At 41.2% G+C, this 24,018-nt stretch overlaps 1 protein-coding gene across 1 annotated transcript; it reads left to right on the forward strand.

Moving 5' to 3' along the window:
• The first annotated feature begins 14 nt into the window (after nt 1-14).
• On the forward strand, nt 15-23,304 carry PEX3 (peroxisomal biogenesis factor 3). The gene is made up of 12 exons (XM_054162671.1): nt 15-161; nt 9,305-9,436; nt 10,739-10,820; nt 16,070-16,113; nt 17,315-17,439; nt 18,940-19,006; nt 19,104-19,158; nt 19,420-19,576; nt 20,458-20,528; nt 21,308-21,430; nt 22,034-22,130; nt 22,511-23,304. Exons 1-12 carry the CDS (start codon nt 89-91, stop codon nt 22,592-22,594), a joined length of 1,110 nt encoding a protein of 369 aa, XP_054018646.1. The 5' UTR covers nt 15-88; the 3' UTR covers nt 22,595-23,304.
• Nucleotides 23,305-24,018: the final 714 nt, after the last annotated feature.

The raw sequence follows: 24,018 nt of genomic DNA on the forward strand, positions 1-24,018 counted from the left end.
GGACGGCGAGGCACGGCAGGCGGGACCTCTGCTACCGCCCCTTCCGCCGACGCGGAGAAGCGAGGGGCGGCCGGGCCGGGCGTGCAGGATGCTCCGGTCGCTCTGGAGTTTCCTCAAGCGGCACAAGAAGAAATGCCTCGTCCTCGGCACCTTTCTCGGCGGTGAGTGCCCGGCAGCCAAGCCGAGGGGCCATGGTGGGTGGCAGTGGGGCCCGGCGCGAAGCTGGCTGTTGGGCCTCGCCGCTGTCAATGAAATGCTCCTGCTTCCCGCTGAAGAGCCTCCCTCAGAGGCTGCGCCCTGCGAACCTCCGGTGCTCAGGGGGGGTTCTCCCCTGGCCGGAAAGCTCGTCTGCCCCCTGGTGAGCCCGGTGCCGGCCGCTGGCGTGACCGGCCCAGCAGTGCCGCGGGCCCGGCTGTCCTTGTTCCTGCCCCGCTGCCGTTGTGGGCGGTGGGCTGTTGCGCAGGGAGTTCTGTGATGGCCTGAAGCAGCTTTTCGTCTTGCTTGTGACGCCGAGCGCACCCACCGACCGCCTTTGGGGGAGCTCAGGTGGCAGGAAGATTTTTCTTGTAGGGAGGGATGAAAAGCTACATACCGCCTATTAAGACCTGAAACACAGGGATTCAGGGTGCCTCGGGGTTCTTAGGGTGCGTACTTGTGTTGGTTTGAAACAACATTTAACTGGGCAAACGGTGAGTGGCGTATTATTTTTAGGACAGAGGCTGAAAGCTTGTATTTTCAAAAGTGTTTGTGCATCGTGGTGGATTGCCAAATATAAACCAACTCCAGACACAAAACTTCACTGGAGTATTTATATTGATTATTCAAGCCGGTTTTTCACCTATAAGGTTCTTGTCTAACCTGTCGGGTGGTTATGGTCTGGCAAGCTCCTCCTTTTACTGGAGTTACTATAGAATTAGTTTTAGTTGGAAGTCGACTTAAAACAGTATCTTGAATCTTTGTGTTTAATAAAATGCATATGCGTGCAGCTGAAGATTAGATACTCCTCAAAAGGTACAGGCGTGTCTTTGCATGCTCAGTCATTATGCAACTGAAGCAGAATTAAATGTTACAGAGTCGCTAAAGAAAGTTTGTGTGGTCTAAGGGCTGCAGTGTTTCTACAGTATATATTGTCTTTTAATCAAGTGAAGTCTCTTGAATATACCTGTGACATGCCGTGGTGGTTGTATTCTTTGCATCTTTTCTGTGTTAATTCCTTCTGCATTCCAGAGAGCGGTAATTAATACATGATAATAGGTTAGATAATGGTTGCTGAAGTACTTGCCACACTATTTCTCCACCGGCAGGTTTTCTGACTCTGCAAGTGCTCAAGAGTGTAATGTTTATCAGTGTCTGAGCCATTAGTTAGAGCCCACCATGCTGAAATCTGCAGCTGCTCGCCCTCCCTTTCGGCTGTCTTTGTGAGAGTGATGAGTGGACAAATGGAAATAGTGAAAACAGCAGTCGTCTTAAGTTTTAGCTAGTAAATATGGATCAGTGTTCAAGTGGGAAGGCAGGTATCAGGGAGCTGGTGGTTCTTTGCAGTCCTCATAGCCTGAAATTCTAAATTCATCATCTGTAAGCAGTCCTCTGCCAGCCCATGGGCCATCTTCATATTGCTGAATTTGCAGCTTTTTCCTTATGATTGCTGCTGTTTATGTACAGTTTAGTGTAACTGACTAAAATGCTACTGACTGGATGAAGTACACTTAAAAACAAGTATTAAAAATCAGGGACTAAAGTCAAATAGCATAGAATAGAATTAGCCACGTTGGAAAAGACTTTTGAGATCATCGAGTCCAACCTCGATTGGACATGATAATCTTGAAGGTCTCTTCCAACCTGGTCTGGTCTATTCTATTGTATTCTATTAGATTGTGTTGGTGGTAGGTTGGACTCAATGATCTCAACGGTCTCTTCCAACCTGGTCTGGTCTATTCTATTCTAACCTGTCATCCAACACTATCTAATCAACTAAACCATGGCACCAAGTGCCCCATCCAGTCTCTTCCTAAACACCTCCAGTGATGGTGACTCCATCACCTCCCTGGGGAGCCCATTCCAATGGCCAATTTAAAGTATGTCCAGTCCAATAAAGAAACCCAAGCTGCTCCTCTCCTACCAAGCATTTCAACTTCTGACCAAAAACATTGAAATACACTGTTGTTGCCTGCAGCATGGATCAAGTATCAGTATCACTAAGGTTGGAAGAGACCTCAAAGATCATCGAGTCCAACCTGTCACCACAGACCTCATGACTAGAGTAGGGAGGACACTACTGCCCACTGCAGGCTTGAACTCACGACCTTCCTGTTAAGGGTCTTATGTGCTACCAACCTGTTTCCTCAGGCCATGTTGCATTTGAGAACTCTGTAGAGAATTGCTTTGTTGTATTTGAGACAAATTTGTAAACCAGGGCATCCACAAGAAGGGACAGCATTGCTAGCTGCCACCATGGTATTTTAAGGCAGCCTGGAAGATGGAGGGATTTACTGCAGAGCTTTGCATTACAGTTGTTCAGGAGCTGTCTTGTGAGTGTTTGGCCATCTACATATTAGCTATGGATGAGACCTTAAAATAACTCCAGGAGCTATGGTAATGCTGCCAGCAGTGAATCAGAACTCTGATATCCACCACAAACTCTCCTCAAAAAAAAGAACAAACAACTGGCTAATGCTGAAAGGTAGAATGCAACTTTATATCACTGCTTTTATTTGAAGACAGAATATTTGGAAATGGATGAACAACTTAAGAAAAGCATTTCCTGGGAGGTGGGATATAACAAGGAAAAGGGGACATCAAAGGGTTTAACGATTTTTGGTCTTTAACTGGCACATGGTCAGAGATTAATGTGAATATTTAATGATTCATTAGACAGTACAGAAGAATCTCTACCTCATTATGGGTAGCGTGTAACAATGTTGTGTTACTGAAAAACTACTGCACCAAAATCCAAGTCAGTTGGTAGACTTTTCTCTCTTTACTGAGGTGGTTTCCTTCTGTGTTACCAGTGGCTGTCATGCTTAGTGTAATTTCTGTCAATCACAACACAGCCACAGATTATATTTTTTTCCTCCTTTTGAAGATGCAAAGCTCATAAAACAAAAGCTCAAACTGAGCGAAAAGCAACTAAAATAGGTATAATTTTCCCTTAATTATAGAGTGGCATTGAGAAGACCTCAGCTTAGGATTTGTACAGGGTCTTTGCTTTCTTCAGAAGTCTATACTTTAAGCATCAGAAATTACATGCTAAAAAGACTTAAATTTCTTAAGTCAAGCAAAATTTTGTACTTTGGCATCAAACCCACTAGAAATCTTTAGAGGAGAAGCTATGAGGAGGTGTTTTGTTCACTTGTTCTTCTTGGATAGGGAGATTTACCTTGAAATGGATTCTGTCTTGGTGCTCGGCATTCAAGGCAGCTTTCAGTGGATATTACAAAATGATTTACTGTTGAATTCTCTTGCTGTAGTAGAAGAGCAAGTCCAGGGTGTGTCTGCAATGTATGGTTGTGATTTCAGTGGTGAATGAATTACTGCTCAATTTAATCTGTGGCAGCCGTGGACTTGCAAAAACACCATATCAGTTCAGAAATCTGTCTGCTTAGCAAAGAAAGTTGTCTTGGTTTGTGGGTGAGTGCAGGGGCAGTAAATAGGTTTTGGTGGAACTCAGTGCCAAGGGAATAAGGTTTTAGTGGCTTCTTTAAATACGGTTTTCAACCGTAATGGGACAGTTGTATGTCAGTTGATGAATAACTTGCTTGTGCATAAGGACAGCCCACAACTTAGAGAACTGCAGGCTTCTCTGTGTCAGTGCAATCTCTGCATAACAGAATCCTTAAAACTCAACGTTTTCCCTTTGGTTTTTCTTTAAAATAATTTCTGAGAGAGTTATGGCAGCAAGAGTAAAGGTTACTTAAGGATGAAGAAGTTTCTTGAAAAACTTCATGCCTCCCAGTTACCTCTCCCACCCGTCTGCTCATCTCTCCATTTCACTTGTGACGAAAGAAAAGGGCTGAGGGAGAGCTAAGCCATAACTTAGGGTGAGAAATACCCTACGTGTTTGAGGCCACAGGTATGAATATGCAAGGGCCTGTAGATTTTGTAAGCTACCCCCATTACTTAAATTTAGGTGGGAAGAGATTGCACAATGCTACAGCCAAAGAGGCTACAGAGACAAATTCGAACATACTTAACTCAAATTCTCATTAATGGGTGAATCAAAATGTTGCTTCCACAGCACATGGGTATTGTAGACCTCTGGTGTTCCCAGTGTTGCAGAGCAGTGTCATGGTTTAAACTTGAACAGCAACCACGCACCACACAGCTGCTCATCCACATTCTCCCCTACCCCCAGCTGGATGGGGGAGAGAATCAGAAGGGTAAAAATGAGGAAACTCATGGGTTAAGGTAAAACCAGTTCAATAATGTTTAAAAACAAATAATAGTAATAGTAAATTGTAAGGAAAAGAGGCATGGGGGGGGAAAAGTAAATAATGGATAAAAAGGTAAGACCCATGGAAGAAAAATGCTGCAGGTGAAAACATTTGCTCACAAGCAATTGATGTGAGCCTAGCCAGTCCCCAGGCAGTGGCCCCAGCCTCCCTAACTTTCCCCTCTAATTTTATTGCTGACTGTGACATCATCTATTAGGAAATACCCCTTTGGTCATTTGGGGTCAGCTGTGCCAGTTGTGTCACCTCCCAACTCTTTGTGCACCCCCCAGCCCACTCACTGGTTAGAAGCAGAAAAGGCCTCGACTTTGCTCATGCTCTGCTCAGCAGTAACAGAACCATCCCTGTGTTACCGACTGTTTGCAGCACAGATCCAAAACACAGCCCCATGCCACCCATTAGGAAGAAAATTAACTCTCGTGGCCAAAGCCAGCACAGGCAGTCAATACAAATATAAGTGCATTTCACTTTGTAGATCAATGTTAAAGCAGTGTCAATTGTAGCTCCAGGTCCTTACTGAGATTCCTGTACCTGAAGGTTCTGGTATCAGGTGATTTAAGTCCTACTTTATACCACTTTCAGTACTGCTGGGACTATATTTGTTTGCATAGTTTACATTTTAATGAAGGCAGAAAAAAGTTTTTGTAGAGATCTTTTGGGCAATTTCATTATTGCTGAATTTTCTTAATTCCTGGGCTTGTGTGGAACGTGTAAGAAAGCTTCAGTACGACTTCCCATCTTTATAACAGTTTGGCTAATTAGCCATAAGTAAAATGTTTCTGCTGCCACTTTTTAGAGACCTCCTGTCCCAAGCTGAAGTGTAAAATTGAGTTTTGTTAGCTGTTTGAAAGGTTGGTGTCTGCCTTGATTATTTATAACAGCAGAGACTTTCAAAACGTCAGTCTAGCTTCTTACAGGTGCTTTAGGTGACAATTATGGCAATCCTTGGGAGGGGGCTTTCTCTGGTCCTGTTTCCAACTCCGATGGGATGATGCTTTCATGGGATGAATTCACACTGGACCTTTTAGAAGTGTGTGTTATTTTCAAGTCTTCTGAAAAAATGCTACATCTATTAATACAGATACACAGTTATTCTGAAGCAAATTGTGATCATGCATGCAGACCAGCTCCCAGGCTGGCAGATCCTTGATGTGTCCTGTGTTGCAGAGATTTGCAGAGGCTCTGGTGGTGTGTTCCAGCACCAGTGACTAGTGGGCAGAAGTTCATGGTCACAAACAAGACTTGAATCTCCAAATAGAATAGTATAGAATAAACCAGGTTGGAAGAGATCCTCAAGATCATCACGTTCAACCTATTATCCAACCCACCTAATCAACTAAACCATGCAACCAAGCACCCTATCGAGTCTCCTCCTGACCACCTTCAATGATGGTGACTCCACCACCTCCCCAGGCAGCCCATTCCAATGGACAATCACTCTCTCTGTGTAGAACTTCCTCCTAACATCCAGCCTAAACCTCCCCTGGTGCAGCCTGAGACTGTGTCCTCTTGTTCTGGTGCTGGTTGCTTGGGAGAAGAGACCAACCTCTGCCTGTCTACAACCTCCCTTAAGGTAGTTGTAGAGAGCAGTAAGGTCTCCCCTGAGTCTCCTCTTCTCCAGGCTAAGCAACCCCAGCTCCCTCAGCCTCCCCTCATAGGGCTTTTGTTCCAAACCCCTCACCAACTTTGTTGCCCTTCTCTGGACACGTTCCAGCAAGTCAACATCCCTCCTAAACTGAGGGGCCCAGAACTGGACACAGTACTCGAGGTGCGGCCTAACCAGTGCAGCGTACAGGGGGAGAATGACCTCCCTGCTCCAGTGAGGGTCTGTCTCTTCCAGGAGACATAAAGGTACTTATAAACCATGTGGTTACTAATGGAGGCAGGCTGCTGACCTCCACATGCTTTTGTTGTTTGTTAGTTTTGCATAAGCTTTGTGGATGGTGTAACTTTTACCTTGGTTAACTTCTAGTGCATTGCATTCCCAAAGATGAGGATTGTACTGGAGGAAATAGCATGTGCTGTAGTGAGGAGTCAAGCTTATGGTTTAGTTCAGGGGAGAGGGAGAGAAATAAGACTCATAGTAGCTGGTGTTGCATCATTTTAGATGAGTATTTCTTTCTGTAATTTCCTTATTAAACTTGGATGACTGCTAATGCAACTTTGGACCCTCACGGGATACGGTGGCGCTTAGTACAGAGTAATCACGCAGCTTTAACCACTGAGTATTGAGCAATTAGCTGCCTCAGTCTTAATGATAAAGGTGCATATCACTCAAGGGCATGCACATGATTCTTCTTTAGTTGCTGCATGACTGCCTGTGTCCCATGTACCTTCAGGAGGGGTCTTTTTTTATACTTACAACACTTCTGCCTCAAAACTTGGAGTAAAAGGATTTATTTTGGGGGGAAAAATAAACAAATGACTATGTGAGAATGGAATGTGAAAAATGCAATGAGATAAAATGATTGGGAAAATTCTCTGTTCAAAAATTTTTTGCTAGTACTAAAAGAAAAAGTTGCTGTTTCAGTATGTTAGCTGAAACAAAAAATAATTACTTTGACAGTTGTATTCTAAGCACATATTCTTGTCAGGAGCCGATAATTTTTTTCTCTTAGAGAAAAATAATCTGTTTATGAAGTCTCATTTTCAGTTGACACTTTACAGTGGCAAAATCGTGTTTTATGTATGTGGAAGCATAATATTAGAGTTTGCATCTAATGGGGGGTGTTAATCTAATGGAGCCAGCAGTGTGTACTTGCAGCCTAAAAGGCCAACTGTATCCTGAGCTGAATAGAAGCATGGCCAGCAGGTCAAAGGAGGTGATTCTCCTCCCTACACCACTCTGTTGAGACCACATCTGGAGTGTCATGTCCAGCTCTGTAGCCCTTAGCACAAGAAGGACATGAAGAAGGGCCTGTTGTGACAAGATGAGGAGTAATGATTTTAAACTAAAAGAAGGTAGAATTAGACTAAATATACAGAAGAAATGTTTTACAACGAGGGTGGTGAAACAGGTTGCTCAGGGAGGTGGTAGATGCCTGATCTTTGGAAACATTCCACATCAGGTTGGATAGGGCTCTGAGCAACCTGATCTAGTTAAACTTATGTCCCTGCTCACTGCAGGGAGATTGGACTAGTTGACTTTTAAAGGTCCCTTCCAAGCCAAACTATTCAATGATTCTGTATGATGAATGGTCAGTCTGCATACAGGCTAAAGCAGGGGAGTGCCTTCCCCATTTTTATTTTATGGCTTTTGGGAAACGAATGGAAGTGACCATGGTTGTTCCAGACTGGTCTGGCTTGTAGCTGCCTATTAGAACACATAATGTCAATGTGAATAGCTAGATTTTTTTATCAGCTGTAACTTCTGGGGCCTGAAGCTGACAAGCCTTTTGAAATACTGATGATAGTTTTAGAGAATGCACTGGAAGATATTAATGACCTAAAACATGTAGCTGAATTGAAAATCTTGTGGGCTTTGGTGGGGATTTTTCTTAGTTTTTTGGATTAGGCTTACAAAAACAGTTACAAAACGTTCAGCCTTCAGCAAATGTCACATGCCTCATCCAGTCAGATACTGGCTTTTAAAAGTGAAAACTGAACTTTGAAGAAAACTTTGTAGCTCTGTGTGTATGGCTTTTGAAAGTGCTTGGTAGTGAAAAACAAAGACTTGATTTGATATTCACATTTCTTCTGTGTACCGTTACCAACCTGACAGAGTCAGAGCTGACAGTACTTTTCAGCTCTTGGGGAATTGCTCCCCAGTAGATAGAAGATGGTCAACTTGTACAACAGCAGTCTTTTCTGCTTTGGTTTCTTCCTCTCCCCACCCCCATGCAACTGTTTCATGAGAGAGCATGAAAAGAGCTTGTTATGCACCTAAGTAGGTAACTACTGCATACAGTGCATACAGGAGGCAGCAAATGAACTTGGTACACTCGAGGTGTTACGAGAAGCCCTGAGCGGAGGGTGAGAAATAAATGCGAAGCGGCTTACAGCAGGAAAAATTGCAAAGGATAAGTCTAGAACATGTAACAGTATCTTGAGGAATGGCTTAGAAAAGGAGATGGAGATAAGGAAAAACGAGAAGAGCGCTGCAGGCAGCCTGGAGAGATCTCAGAACTTCTGGTGGTCTGCAAAGAGCAGTCGGGGGACACTTCAAAGGGACACGTGTTGAGAGTGGAGTAAATGTAGAACAAAACATTTTGATGGGTCTTTCTGGAAATGGAGATCAATGATGAGGTGGGGTGAGGATGATCAAATTCTCAATGAGCAGTGTGGAGCTGGAGACCAGGAAGCAGGCATGGTAAGAAACAAGAAACCCGCAGTCAAGACCCACTGAAGCTAAGGTTTTTCTTACGGACAAGTTTCAGGAGCAAACAAAGGAGGTGTTGGTCTGTAACGTTTTCTCTTACATGATTTTTAAGACCTGATTTTTATCTCTAACTTCTGCTGAATTTAGAAAGCTGTCTTAAAAAAAAAATGAATTAAACTTTATCCTTTTCCAGACCTGTGAATTTCTGTTCTTTGGTTTTTGCTACCCTACATTTTTTTCTCTTCCGAGGGTTTGCTTAAATCTCTGTGATACTAGCTGCTTACGTTGCAGTCGTACCAAAAATGCTGCCTTTGAAAGGCAAGATATCTCTTCTCAGGAATGTTTCTTATCCTGTTTCAAGTTGCTACCCTTGGCATTTTAGTGTATTTTGAAAACATAATTTCTGAATATTACAATACTCAAGACATAATCTCAAAAAACCCCCCACCATGCACCCTTAACGCTTAAAATTGAAGAAAGAGTTTAAAGGGGTTTTCCTCACATTTTTAAGGCTTTTAATATGGAAATCTCTCTGCAGGAGTCTATTTACTGGGAAAATATGGGCAGAAGAAAATACGAGAAATCCAGGAACAGGAGGCAGCTGAATACATTGCCCAAGCACGAAGGCAGTATCACTTTGAAAGCAATCAGAGGACGTGCAATATGACAGGTAAGATAAGGAAAGAGCTACTGGTTTGGGTAGGTGGAATGATTTGGGCATTTGTGCTACGTATTGGCAGGACAGAAGAACAAGAAACACAGGTGAATTTAAAATCTTAATTAAATACTAGTGCATAAATAGAGTCATTTTACATAATAAACCCAAAATCTGAAGAATGGAGATTGAAAGGATTTGTAGGGGTCATCTTAAGCTTTGATTTCAATACAATGCATACAAATACATATATGCAGGTTGCCATTTTTTTGTCACTTCAAGACTCTTTCTGTACTGTCCTAAACTGTGTGTGGTATTGAGGTGTGAAACAACACCCAGATTCAAACAGTACTGACTTTACAGCAGGATTTCCAACTCAAACCATTCTATGATTATCTTTGTTATGTTATTATGTTGTTAGTGAGCTACACAGAGAGCTTGGCAGGTAATTTGTATTTACAGCTGTGAAGAACATCAGCCTATTAGTTCCCTGCATCTGAACAGCTAAAAGGTGCCTGGCTGGCAGGGGAGCAAAAAGTGAAAGCATTTGTTACAGCATTGGTCTTCATATTTTTGGAGTGATGATAGGGTAGAACGTAACAAAATCCTTGTTGTTCTTGTAAATGCAGGCCATTCAAAAACTTTCTATGAAACAAACTGGGCAGCATTTTCTTCTCTTGTTGACATTTGTAGTGACTTATTGGGTGGCTGCAAATGCATTCTGTGCACTGTTACCCTGACATGAGATACTCTAGTATTTAATGGTCATCTTTTTTTATTTTGCAAAGCTTCATTGTACAAAATACCTTTTGTCTGACACCATGTATTCTTGTCAAGATTTTTCATCATTTTGGTTTTAGTATGTATTATGTTCTGTGCATGCTTTCCCATCATACAAGAGCAAATTGGGCATTGAATACTCTGGAAGTCTTTTGTAAAACATGGTTTCCTCTGGCTCAAGGAGAAAGACAAACTTCAGGTCTTACTCTTCTCAATTATAGAAATGCAACTGTAGATTTTCCCCAGATTTTGTTCTGGGCAGTTGAAGGTAAGTATATGCAAATCTGCAGAGTGTGAGTACACAGCTGCAGCCAACAAGGACACGTAGCCAGCTAAGGGCAGCGATGTGCCCGAACTCCCAGGCAGCGTGCAGGTAATTGCAATTCTGAGTACTCACAAGCTTGCTATTCTGTTTACCTCTTGCACACTGGGATTTACATTGTTCAGCAGCTGTTGGGCAATAACTGGGGATAGAAAGGCTTCTGATTATTTAATTTTTTTATGTTGACAGATTATATTTTTTTCTTTTAATAACAGTTCTGTCAATGCTTCCAACACTGAAGGATGCCTTAATGCATCAATTAAATTCTGAGTCTCTCACATCTCTTCTTAAAAACAGGTAAGACTGTTTCGTTAACTGTTAAAGATTACTTGTTTGGATCACAAGATAAAGGTTCAAATTGAGTATTTGTAATGTGGAAAACATCCAGGAGCTTGGTTCTGTGTCCCACTGAGGCATTTAAATAGGTTTTTAAATACTATGTTTTACTTTGTTGTGTCATTTTAGGTGTGTTTTGATAGGTATGGCTGGCATTTTCTAAACACTGCAGGAGATAACAGTTCATTTAAGATGCTGCACTGAGAACCATGTGGTGGTGGTGGTGTTTTTTTTCATTGAAGTGCTTATAAGATAAGCAGATAAAAGTACTTAGAGAATAGAATAGAATTAACCAGATTGGAAATGACCTTCAAGATCAAGTCCAACCTATCACCCAACACTGTCTAATCAACTAAACCATGGCACCAACTGCCCCATCCAGTCTCTTCTTAAACACCTCCAGTGATGGTGACTCCACCACCTCCCTGGGCAGCCCATTCCAATGGCCAATTACTCTCTGAAGAATTTCTCTTCTCTTGCACAGGACACAGTAGCTTCACTGAGTGGTTGGCATTATGTTTGCAAAAATGGTTATGTAATCTCATCAAGCTCAGACATGAACAGTAGTGGAAAGTTTCTAAGTTGAGGCTGCAAATGGATGTAAGCTGTTAAGAGTTGTTTGGGTTTGTGTTGATTTGTTTGTTTGGGGTTTTTTGGAAGTAGAACAAATAGTGCCACGTCATACATTCAGAGGAATGCTTCCCTTTGGTTTCCTTACAACTGCAGGAACAAAAAGCATATTTTAAAATGCATCAAGTGCATAACAGCAAACCTTAAAAGTAAACTGCTTGGCATGTGGCACAGAATGGAAATGTTACGTGGGCAGTTAACCCAGGGTTTCTGACTCACTCCAGACTGCCTTTCTTGTTCACCTTCCACTAGCTTATTTATATAGCTCTAACTTCAGCTGCCCAGCAGTTAATAGGTTGCCTATCCAGTTGCTGTCCTTTTGTCAGCCAAGAAACTCCCACAACAAGGCACCCAAATATGATATTTAAAGTAAGAGTTACAACCTGAAAAATGCTTTTATAATAGGTTATCTGAGCATTGGCAACTGTAATCACATAGTAATTCCCACAAGCAACAAGAAATTAGGAAAAGTTACTTTTAGTGGGATATTTAATACAATTGTCAGAGTTTTATTCAATGAAAAATTAACCTGAATGAATAAGAGACCTTATGGATCACTAGATTTGTATTCTGTACTGTATAGCAAAATAAGACACAGTCTCAAGCTGCACCAGGGGAAGTTTAGGCTCGAGGTGAGGAGAAAGCTCTTCACTGAGAGAGTCATTCGCCATTGGAATGTGCTGCCCAGGGAGGTGGTGGAGTCACCATCCCTGGAGGTGTTCAAGAGGGGATTGGACGTGGCACTTGGTGCCATGGTCTAGTTATGAGGTCTGTGGTGACAGGTTGGACTTGATGATCTTTGAGGTGTCTTCCAACCTTGGTGATTCTGTGATAGTCTAAAAAGGTCTGTAAATCCTCTGCTCAGTCGTCAGGACATGTAATGCCTTGGTTTGTTCTCAGTAGCATGCTTTGTTTATCCAAATCCATCTGGTGTCTCTAGCTTGACTAGTTGAAACCACTTACAGGTGTGGTGACATTTCTGAATTCAGTAATCCTGGTGAAAAGGGAGGTGAGACTCTTTGATGATCACAGAATGATAGGGTTTGGAAGGGACCTCTGGAGGTCATCTGCTTTCAATCCCCTGACAGACTTAGAACAGACTGCACAGGATGACATCCAGGCAGGTTTTGAGTGACTCCAGAGATAAAGACTCTGCAGCCTCTCTGGGCAGCCTGTTCCAGTGCTCTACCACCCTCAAAGTAAAGTTCTTCCTCCTGTTTAGGTAGAACTTCATATGTTCAAGTTTGTGCTTGTTACCTTTTGTCCTGTCAGTGAGCACCACTGAGAGAAGACTGGCCCCATCATACTGACATCCAGTAGACATTTGTAGACTTTTGCTGTGCCCACTCATCAGTTCCCTGTTCTTGAACCTGAGAGCCCACAGCTGGACACCGTATGCCAGATGAGGCCTCACCAAGGCAGAGTAGAGAGGGAAGATAACCTCCCTTGACCTGCTTGCCACTCTCCTCTTGATGCACCCCAGGGTGCCACTGGCCTTCTTGGCCACAAGGCTGCATCACTGGTTCACGGTGAACTTTTCTTACGTACTAGCTCTCCTAAGTCTTTTCCTACAGAGCTGCTTTGCAGCAAGTCAGCCCCTAACCTGTACTGGTAGAGGGGGTTATTCCTCCCCAGGTGCAGTACTCCATACTGGCCCTTGTTGAACTCCATAAGGTTACTCTGCCCAACTCTCCAGCCTGTCCAGGTCACTCTGGATGGCAGCACAGCCTTTTGGTATGTTAGACACCCTTCCCAGTTACATGTCATCAGCAAACTTGCTGAGGGTACACTCTGTCCCTACATCTGTGTCACTGATGAATATATTGAGCAGGACTGGACCCAGCACTGACCCCTGGAGAACACACTTGTTGCAGACCTCCAATTAGACTCTGAGCCACTGACCACAACACTCTGAGCTCTCTTTCTGATAGTTTTCAATCCACCCCACTGTCCATTCTTCTAACCCACACTTCCTAAGCATGCCTATGAGGAGGATGCTGCTGCTGTGCATTTCTGAAAACAGGTACTGTTTTTAAGTGCTGGTTACATGCAATGTAACCATGTACATCCATTCAGAGTGTATCTTAAGAGTGGAGTTTTTGCTTTGATGTTTCCTTTATTGACTTGTGCTGAGGAAATTTTAACTAGATGCTTGAACCTTTTGAACTGACAGTATAGAAAAGGAACTGGGAAGGCACAGATGATGTCCTGAGGGCACATTCCACTTTGAAGTGAGTCTTTGGAGAAGCTCTGCATTCTTGTGCTACACAGGGAGGTATAGATTTGTTTTCTTTCCACTTCAGTTTGAGAAGATGAATCAAATGGCTCCAGACCTTTGAACGCCCTTGTTGTTGCATAAAGAAGAGAGTAGATTTACATAGAATACATACATAGAATACATAGAATGAACCAGGTTGGAAGAGACCTTCAAGATCATCGCGTCCAACCCATCAACCAATCCAACTCCGCCCAAGCAACTAACCCACAGCACCAAGTACCCCGTCAAGTCTTCTCCTAAAAACCTCCAGTGATGGTGACTCCACCACCTCCCCAGGCAGCCCATTCCAATGTGCAATCACTCTTTCTGTATAGAACTTTTTTCTAACATTCAGCCTGTATCTCCCCTGGAGGTGTTTTCCTTATCTCACATAATTTGCATTAGGACTTAACATGTTATGGATCTCTATTACCATGTGTTACAGATGGTGTTATGGCTAGGGCAGACTCCTTGAACTTAAAATCCACTCACTTCCGTAACTTCAAAACCCTTTTACACTGTTCTGGTAATTTGGGGTGACCAGTAGTAGGTTGTGAGTGTGAGCAAGCTGGAGTCCTCAGTCTTTGGGAGAAACTTTGAAAGAGAGAAAGGCACACGAGGTGTTCTTGCACTGTCCTCATTTCAAAGCTCTGTATTTGAATGAGATGAAGTACTTGCTGCTGTAGCCTTGCAGATGTTGCATATATCCCATCTTTTCAGCAGTTATCTTTATTCCACACTCTTTTTTCCCATAGGCTTTTGCTTCCATAGCAGGTAATGCTTTTACAAGTAAGTGTGAAAGTTGAGTTTTGAGTAGCAGCTGAGTCTCAGCAAATTGCAGCAGATGTCAGTTGAAAAGTTTCTACTGCTAGGCTTAATACTTGCAGAATGAAACTGTTACCTGGCTGTTGCCTTCCCTTTGTGAGGAGAAACTTTGTAACCTGGAACTCTAGAAAATGTTTTGACAGAATTGGTGCAAATGTAGTTGGCTGATGCTGATGTATTGGCTTCTATTTCTTAGGATGCAGAACTTACCTCTTACAAGAGAAGATGCCATTCTGAGCCATGTTACTTTTTGTTTTAACCTATAAAAATACAGCTGTATTGTTTTAACCATCTTTGTTTTGCTTTAGCTTTTGAAACTGTTGATTTAGCTTGCAAAAAGTGTGTGAACTGTTTCTGTATGTGCCATGGATTCTTGTATCTCTTTCAGCTCTCCTTTCTTTAATGTCTCTCTTTACTTTTCGGAATTGTAGACTTCATAGTTGCTTATATCTGTTCATTTGTATTATTTGATAGCAGTGAGCTTAAAAAGGCATTGTTTATGCAAGTGATACAACAGTCAAACTAATGACAGAGTGCCCGTGTTGTGCCTGCAAAGAGAAGTGATTTCTGGTGAAAAGCATATTCATTTTCACAAACCAGGTTACTGAAAAGTCTGGGTTAATCTAAACTGTCTGTCCTAAATATTTAAGCATTAATTCTGATCCTAAGAAATTACCAAATGCTTCCCTAAGTGACTTTCCCACTGTACTTCCTGCATGATGGATACAGTAGCCATTCTTTAATGCTTACACAGGCCAGACTGGCTGGAAACCTTTTAGATGATTAGTGTGCTCTTATGTCTGCTACTGCTGCTATATTGCCAACATTACCTCTGGATAGTAGCTATGTACCTTAGGTGGTTCAGGAGTATCCATGCACTCTACAGCCTTGCTCTTTTGATTGCAGAATATACAACATTTGGGGAATTGATCAGGTCAATAAAATAAACACACCTCAACAGAAGAAAAAAGATCAAATTGTGCGTGTATGGTTGGCATATGACTTTTCAACAGGCGGTCATAAGCTCTTTGGTTTTGAGATCAAACCTAAACCACATCAGGTAGTGATAAACCTTACAAGAAAGTAAGATGTAGAAATTCTGATCCTGTGTTTACTGTGCACAGGTGGATACAGAAAGCCCTACTGAACTGAGCTCTGTATTAAGTATATAGAGGATCGAGGCCCCAGAAAAGATGACATTGTACCATCAGTGGACAACTTCTGACTGCTTAGTTTAGTACTCAAAGTTGATACTCCAAGAGTGTAATTGGCATAACTAAATACTACACTTGTATGTTAAAGTCTTTATATCTTTTCTGTGACTTTGTATTGTTTTGGCTACATGCTCTCTTTTTGCATGAGGTAAAGCAGTGTAGAATCTGTTCTGAATAATTACAACAGGTAAATGAGCTCACCCTAGACACTGCTCTTTCATTTATTCATTTCTAGGGAAAGTAGACTTTTTAATGTTTACTGTTTCTTTTGGTTTTGTCCACAGGCCAAAAAACAAGTTAGAAATATGGGAGGATTTAAAGATAATAAGTAAGTAGAAATGAAAGATTCCATCTGCATAATCCCAGTCATAAATGTAAAATGTCTCTCATACCCTTCTAAATGCACACGTAACACTAGGCTGTTGTTTCAGCAGATATGAATATAGTGTGACACTACATGGTAAACCTGCTCCCTGCCCTCCCCCTCCCAAAAGCTGCTCATGATAGAATTTTTCCTAGCCTTGAGGGAAATAAGAAGCTCAGAGATGCAGGTGAAGAATGTTAGTGACCTTCATGCTACCCTGCATGAAAACTCTGCAAGAACTTTGTGTGCCATCACAGAAAAATCAAATCAGTTTTTCAGAAAGTTCTATACTGAGCCTAACAGAAAAGATAAATCAGCAGTGTAGGCTGTCCCTCACGCAACACGCTCTTTCCTCTTTTCAGGCCTGTTGGAGAGAACCACTGTGGCAGTTTTGTTCCATCTTAGTTATTGCCTGATACAAGCAGGGGAAAAGAAGAAAGAATAGTAAAGTCAGATAATCATGCAGTGACATAGTACTGAGCTTTTTCTACTACTTTTGATTCCTTGGTACCATTTATTACCCCTACCACCCCCCTGGTTTTGTCTTTGTTTTGGTTTTATTTCTCCTTTTCACAACACCTTTAAGGATCCTAATTTTGATCCAGCTCATTCTTATCCTTATTCTTGCTACTCAGCATTCATGTCTATATTCATTCATGCCATTTCTCTCAGACATCCTCTGTTGCCTAGTGGCTGGTAGCTGATGCTTGGTTTAATTTCCTTTCTTTAGATATTAGCTGCTCCTACCTTAGGTTACTTTTTTCCCCAAGCTGCTCTTACACCTTCTTGCCTTAATTGCGTGACAAGGGCTAGCGTACTGTGTGTATTTCCTGGCCTCATGGGGAAAGATGATTTGACTACATCCATTTTCCTTCTGGAGCCACCTGTGTAATTCTCTTTTTTCCCCCCCAAAAAATTACTTGTGTAATATGTAAAATTATATAGGACATTAAATAAGATAGTTTAGGTGTAAGCTCCAGCACATATTAGACTCATTACCATCTTGGGTGTGTGTTGTGAAGACGTGTGTAATGGCAACCAGTGAGAGAAACATGACTGTGTACATAAAAATCATCAGCCCTTCTTGAGTCTTGGAGAGCACTCTTCCTCCTTGGCTCACCCTTATTTCTTTGACTTTGAAGCTATTTTGTTGTCTCTTTTCAAGGTTTCACGAGAAGCATTGTAGCTGTATATAGTACCTGCATGCTAGTAGTTCTTTTGCGAGTCCAGTTGAATATTATTGGCGGTTACATCTACCTAGATAACGCTGCGCTCTGCAAAAACGGCACAGTAAGTTCCTCCTTTTGTTTCAAAGGTAGAATTTCCACTCTCTCAGAAGTGAAAGGATTATTTAGTGGTGGACAACAAGAGCATAGTTTAGTGTTTTAGAATGAAACACAGAGTTCTCCTAAGAGTGGGAGATATACAGAAGCATTACTAGAAACAAAATATATTGATGTTTCAACAGCCTCTAAATTTGGATGATTTGGTGATGCTGCTACTTCACAAACTACTGCATATTGAAAAATGCCTTTTGCCTGCATTTTTATTGCTTAAAGAAGGCTACTTCATATCTAAACATCACAATAATTTATTTGCCTTTATTGTTTTTTGTGGAACAGTAATACTGTGTGAATAATCCGAGGTAGATGTGCATATGTGCTTAGGTCTTCCTAGCACACACATCCATTGCCCCAGTTAACTTTTCCTAGGGTTAAAGAACAACAGTGTTTTCTGTGATTTGTTGACTATTTCATTTAATTCCAAAAGGCCATCCACCTTAAGTGTCTGTTGGTGGGACCAAGCAAGGCAGAAGACTTGGGTTTTGTTTCTCCAGCATCACAGAATCGTTTTGGTTGGAAAAGATCTCTTAAGATCATCGATTCCAACTGTTGGTGTAACATAACTGTGGCCATTAAACCATGTCCTGAAGTGCTGTATCTACATGGGTTTTGAACGTCTCCAGGGGTGGTGACTCCACCACCTCCTTGGGCAGTCTTGCAATGCCTGATCACTCTTTTGGTAAAGAAATTTTTTCCTACAGGTGCTGATTAAAAATAGATCAATCCCACAGTAAGCAAGAACCCATTGCACAGAGTAAGATCTGCAAATGGTTGGACAGCTCATCTGAAAATAATGCATACAAACTGTGATTAGTTGTCATATGTCTCCTGTGATAGCTCCTGCTGTGAGTCAAGGAACAGCATGTCTAGGCAGGTCTGAGAAGAACTTTCACTGGGGAGGCCAGAGGCAATGGAGGCTGTGCTTAATTTTGTGAAGAAGTGGGGTTTTTTTCAAGAGCGAGATGAGTAGAGACTGAAATGTTTCCTTGCTGTTGTTTTACCAGTAGCTAAGTGGGTTGGCAGAGCCAACTCTGAGGCACTTTGCTGGAGCACATTGGAATCTTGTCTCTGTTCCTGAAAGCTTCTTTTCTATTGGATAGGCTTTTGTTAGGGTTGAGCATAAATACTTTCTTCCACTAGGTTTAATTTTGGGGGTAGTGGAGGGTGTAGTTTCCCCTGCAGTGCTGGCTTTTAAGACACTTTTCTATTTATGAAAACTGAAGGACACTTCCGTGCCACTGAAGGTGGGAGAGAAATCTGTAAGAAAGATCCATAGGCTGATGACAGGAAGAGAGTCAGAAGCTAGAGAGTTGTGTGAGAATAGGAGAATCCATCTGTTGAAGGGGATTATGAAGATTAAGGAAACTGGTTACAACAGCTTTGAACTTACTTTTGCATTGTTCTCTCTTGCTGACATGTCACAGAATACTTTGTTTTTCCCCCCCAGACGCCACTAGCTCCACCTGAAGTTCAGCAGCAATATTTATCAAGTATTCAGCACCTTTTAGGAGATGGTATGATGCTCATTTTAAGCTGTCTCACTTACACAAAGCTGCTTTTTTCTAGACTTGATAAATCATTAGAATAATTTTGACACTTCTCCTGTTTTAGGACTGACTGAATTGATAACCATTGTCAAACAAGCTGTGCATAAAGTTTTTGGAAGGTAAGAGTCTCTGTTTTTTGGTGGTTAGCTTTTAATCTTTGTTGTGATGACTTCCCTCAGAACAATGAGTTTTATTAGAATAGACACAAAGGCAGGCATACTGACTTCTTCCACAACAATGTTTTTATTATAGCCAGCTGTCTGCCAATGCAAACCAATCTGGCAGACTGGGATCCTATTACTTGCGACTCTTCTTGGTAAGAGGACAAAGCAGTATTATTCACTTTGCAATCAACACTGGAGTCTTTTTTTCCTTTCCAGTATTTCCCTTAAGCACACCCTATCTCTTCTGGAGCTGGAACAGAAACTTAAAGATATCAGGGAAGCAGTGGAACATAAGAATTCAGATCAGATTGTATCTTACTCTCCCTTATGTCATTATCTGATGCCAGATGAAGAAAACCCCTTGGCTACTCAGGTACTTGTTTCAGTTTCTTTCCTCTACCTTTTTTCATTCTCTTTTGATTGTTTTGGGGAGGGAAAGGTCCGTAACAGTTATCTGGTTGTATCATGCTACCTCTATCAAACAGTGATACTTCTTCCACATTAAATCAAGTGACCATCTCTCTTTCATCTAGGCAAAATTGTTCTTTGTTCAGATTTGACTGAAAACAAGCGTGATCCTGAGAAACACAGCCCAGTTACTGCTTTTAGACTGTGACATATGCTGCAACACAATGCAGCCTGACTCAGCCCTAAGCTAAATTGCATTACCTTGCACTTGTGTACCAGCAAAGATCACGGACAGTTGTAGCATCTTGGCTGATACACAAGAAGGTGATTGTGTGCTGGAGTCCTTTGTTGTTTCGGGCTGGAATAAGAGCAGGAGAGAAAAGTGTCTCTAAGCTCAGTTGTAACACTACAGCAATTTTCTAAAGGCATTTGTCTCCACACCACAGGTTGGAGAAAACTCAGCCTTGACTTGGTATTACTAGAGTATAGAGAAGAAACTTAGGCTTCAGCTATTAGCTATATGCACTTAGCTCTTTAACTGAAGACGATATGCAGGCCTTAGCTTAGTTTCAGAGGTCAGAAGTGGAAAGAATACTTTGCTTAATTAGTCTGGTATTTCCTGCTAGTATTGGTTTTAGTTCACAAAAGAAATGTAAATCCTACAGTGATCATTTAAAAGGCAAATTAGAACATAAATTATAAAGAGTCTCATTCATGACAATAAATCTTTTCTTTTAAATAGACTTCACTTACACATCTTAATTCCACGGTACAAAATAATCTATTTTATCCTTACATTTGCCAGTGGGTTTCTTACTAAACAGTGCCTGTCTTTGCTTTTTCTAGGCCTGTGGGCTCACAGAAAGAGACGTTGCTACAATTAAATTACTTAATGAAACTAGAGATATGCTAGAAAGGTATAGAGAAATGTCTTGTATTCATAGTAAACTCCCCCTCAGAACTGTTGCTCATGTAAGATAATTACTGTATCAAAAGCTGTCTGCCTTCATTTGTGAAATGTGACCACTTTGCTGCATTGTATTTTTACATTCACTAATTGTAAGCTTAGATTTTTCAACATTTGAGAGCTCAAACTCTTGAATAATCCTGCCTTAATGACAGGACCAGGATGTGCTTCCCCATCAGACCCACTTATTTCTTCCTCACCTTTTCTGTAGTTACACAGAAACAGAGGGGTACTTCTCTTCTGCTCAAATGGGGTGAAGTTGAGAGTAATTTTATTGGGTTTACTGGCTTTGATAAAATTAACACCAGCTTTAGCTTATCAGAATCTATTTTTAATGCATGGTCATGAGACTGGTTGTATGCATCCTTTACCAGAGAGCTACCAGTGAGGCTTCTGTAGTAAACAAAGGAACCAAGCCAGATGCCAAACTACTTTTAAAATTTAGCTGCCAGTTACTAATTAAAGAGAGAACAGAGGAATGCTTTAGATTATCTGGATTTTAGTAATGTTGAGTTTAGCTTTGTTGTGGAGTTACTGGGGACCTGGCCTTTATGGAGTGGTTATACTAATGGCCATGTCTGGGTCACACATCCTCCCTTAGGGGAGCAACATCTGTAACACCAAACACTTGCAGGATTTTGTAGTTTGGGGCTGGGGGGAAGGAAATTTAAAAAACCCAAACAAACCAAAAACCAGGAATCAAAACTTTTTTCTTTTTGCCCCCTGCAGTCCAGACTTCAGTACAGTTTTGAGCACATGCTTAAACAGAGGATTCAGTCGACTGCTGGACAATATGGCAGAGTTCTTTAGACCAAGTGAACAGGACCTCTCTCAGAATGGCTCTGTAAATAGGTAATATTTTCTTCTGTTGTGGTTGCCATGTGAATAATGCTTTGGGTTCACAGTGAATCCCAAGAAAGGCTATTGATTGTCCTGTCTACTGAAATTCTCATGCTGGAAAGTTCTGCTTCTTGCTCAAGGTCAAATGCAGCTGCCTCACTTCAGTCATGTAGACAACTTAGGAGTACTGCATGTTTTGCCAGAATTTTCATCATGTATCTTTCCCATCACTGCTTGCACATCCAGAAGCAGAAACCAGACTTAGACTTTCCAATCTTTGCCTGAACACTGTCCAAGCAGACTACCTTCCTATCCAAAGATTTAACAACCACTTACACACCTATAGATGTGAAGACTCCACCTAAACCATGTTTCTCTTGCATGAGAAGCAAGTATGAAACTGTGCCTAATAGGAACACCCATTAAAATTTGCTTTGCTACTTTGCTATATTAAATTTAAGACTTGGGGGGGAGAAGCCTTTCAGCTCTACTTTTTAGTTTGTCTTTCAACTCTCAATTTTGAAGCAGCAATTACCTGGAATTGTAATAGTCACAATTTAGTGCCTTTGCTAATATCAAAGCAGGTCTAGGTCAGTACTTTTTGTTCTTTTCTAGTCTTTCCAGTGTCAGTCTTCCTTTAGCCAAGATAATACCAATAATCAATGGACAGATCCATTCGGTATGCAGTGAAACACCTAGTCACTTTGTTCAGGTAAGAATGTTGCTTATTTAAAATCTTAAAACTAATGTAGCGTATTTCTCATAGTGTGCTTCGTTCCGTTTTTATTTCAGTGGCTTTAAAACACTAAGTTGAAACAGTTTGCAAAACTTAAACTTTTTGTCAATTTTTCTTCCAAAACTCTATTTTTCTAGAGCCTCTTCCCTCTGCTAACCTGAGCAGGGCACAATAATGTTTCCTGACTTGTTTCTAGTGACAGTTCTGCTCCTAATCCTTTGAAAAGCAAGAAAATTTGAGTTACTTCTCTGTGGCAGTGCCAGGTGCTTTTCTCCTGATGAATTATGTACTGAAGCAAAGCCAGAATAGTGGTGGGTATGTTTGCTTAATCAGACTACTCTTTGAATCTCTTCCAGGACCTGTTGATGATGGAACAAGTGAAAGATTTTGCTGCTAATGTTTATGAAGCTTTTAGTACCCCTCAGCAATTAGAGAAATGAATTGCACATTTACAGGAATAGATCATGTATTTATAGCCAACTCCTTGTGACTACTGATGAGACAGGTTCATTTTATAATGGTGTGGGAGTGGTAGACCTGCGAGAACATTGTGACAAAGTGGGAGCAAGCACCTCTTGTTCTAGCAGAATTGTTTCAAACATCCATTAAAAATATTTTTGTTGAAAGAATCATTGTATGTAAAGACTTTTCTATTTAAAAAAAAAAAAAAGTGGTGAAACTCTTCATAATTAATTTATTGCATCTGGTGGCAGTATTACAAGAAGAGCTACTCAACCCATTTATTTGTTGGTCTGGGGTATCTTAAGTTGTGGAGCAAATGAATAATAGTGATCTAAGAATAGCAGCGTGGCAAAATGAAGTAAGGCTTCTTTCTTCTTCTCCTCCCAAATTTTTATCTTTAGAAAGGAAACTTTTTCTTCCTTAACTTCCAATGCTATTCCAAAGGCTTTTTTTCTTCAGAAAGCCTTTGCCAACTGATGCAGGTTCCTCTTGAGCAAGCTGGGGGGTGGTCCTCTCTCTGTTGCTTAATACTGAAAGGAATGTGGATTTTTACAAGTTCTCCTGTTTATGCTGTTCAAACAGCCACACTGTACACATTAACTTGTAAATATTTTATCTTACTTTGTATTAATTTTGAGCCCAATTGTCTGTATTGTAATAAAGTATTTTAATGTAAATACTGTGTGTGTATTAATGTTGCTAGCAGGAAAGGCAGTAACCTCACTTAAAATCATGCCGGGGTGAAAGAATAAGTTCAACTCAGTCATAGTGTTGTGCTTTTTAACATGGCTCAGGAAAAATAAATCCTTAATTTCTACCTTGGAACAATTAATGGGGTTTGCTGCCCTCTTTGCAAACTTCACACTGAAACTTTGCCCCTACAAGTCCTGAGTTTAGAAATTTTTCAAGCTGGAAGCAATCTACCTGCCACTTAAAATATCACTGCTAATTTTTCATCTTTTTAAAAGAAAAGTCAGTCATGGAAGTATATGCTTTGTTTAATAGTCCATGGAAGGCACCCTGGTAACTGTATAAAAACAATGGCTCTAAACAATCACGTTTAACCATGTAAAATTACACAAAACAGCAAAAAAATCTCTCCCACTTCATTTGTATTCCAATAATAATAGAACTGGTCAAAAGGAAATATGAAAGTCATTAATTTTACATGAGAAATTAAGATGTACAGGTGCGTTGCCCCCAGGCACTTGTGATGCACTCCTACCCCTTACAGGACAATTGTAGCAGATACATGACCCTGCTCAGCTGAAACCACTGCCTGCCAGCTGTTGCATATACAGCTGGGAAAAGTTGTGTATTTTTCCTCTAAACCTGGCATTGCTTACTGTACAGTTTTCTTGCATTACCATATATGACTGACTTGTGTGCACTGCAACACTGG

The sequence above is a fragment of the Dryobates pubescens genome, chromosome 6 (assembly GCF_014839835.1).
Source record: "Dryobates pubescens isolate bDryPub1 chromosome 6, bDryPub1.pri, whole genome shotgun sequence".
NCBI classification, from domain to species: Eukaryota; Metazoa; Chordata; class Aves; order Piciformes; family Picidae; genus Dryobates; species Dryobates pubescens.

Bases quoted from the DNA above. Each gene is read 5' to 3' on its own strand.
- PEX3 (XM_054162671.1), top strand. From the start codon at position 89: ATGCTCCGGTCGCTCTGGAGTTTCCTCAAGCGGCACAAGAAGAAATGC. The intron at 17,440-18,939 runs GTAAGTTCCTCC...TTTCCCCCCCAG, and splicing joins CGCTCTGCAAAAACGGCACA to ACGCCACTAGCTCCACCTGA. The intron at 19,577-20,457 runs GTACTTGTTTCA...TGCTTTTTCTAG, and splicing joins AAAACCCCTTGGCTACTCAG to GCCTGTGGGCTCACAGAAAG.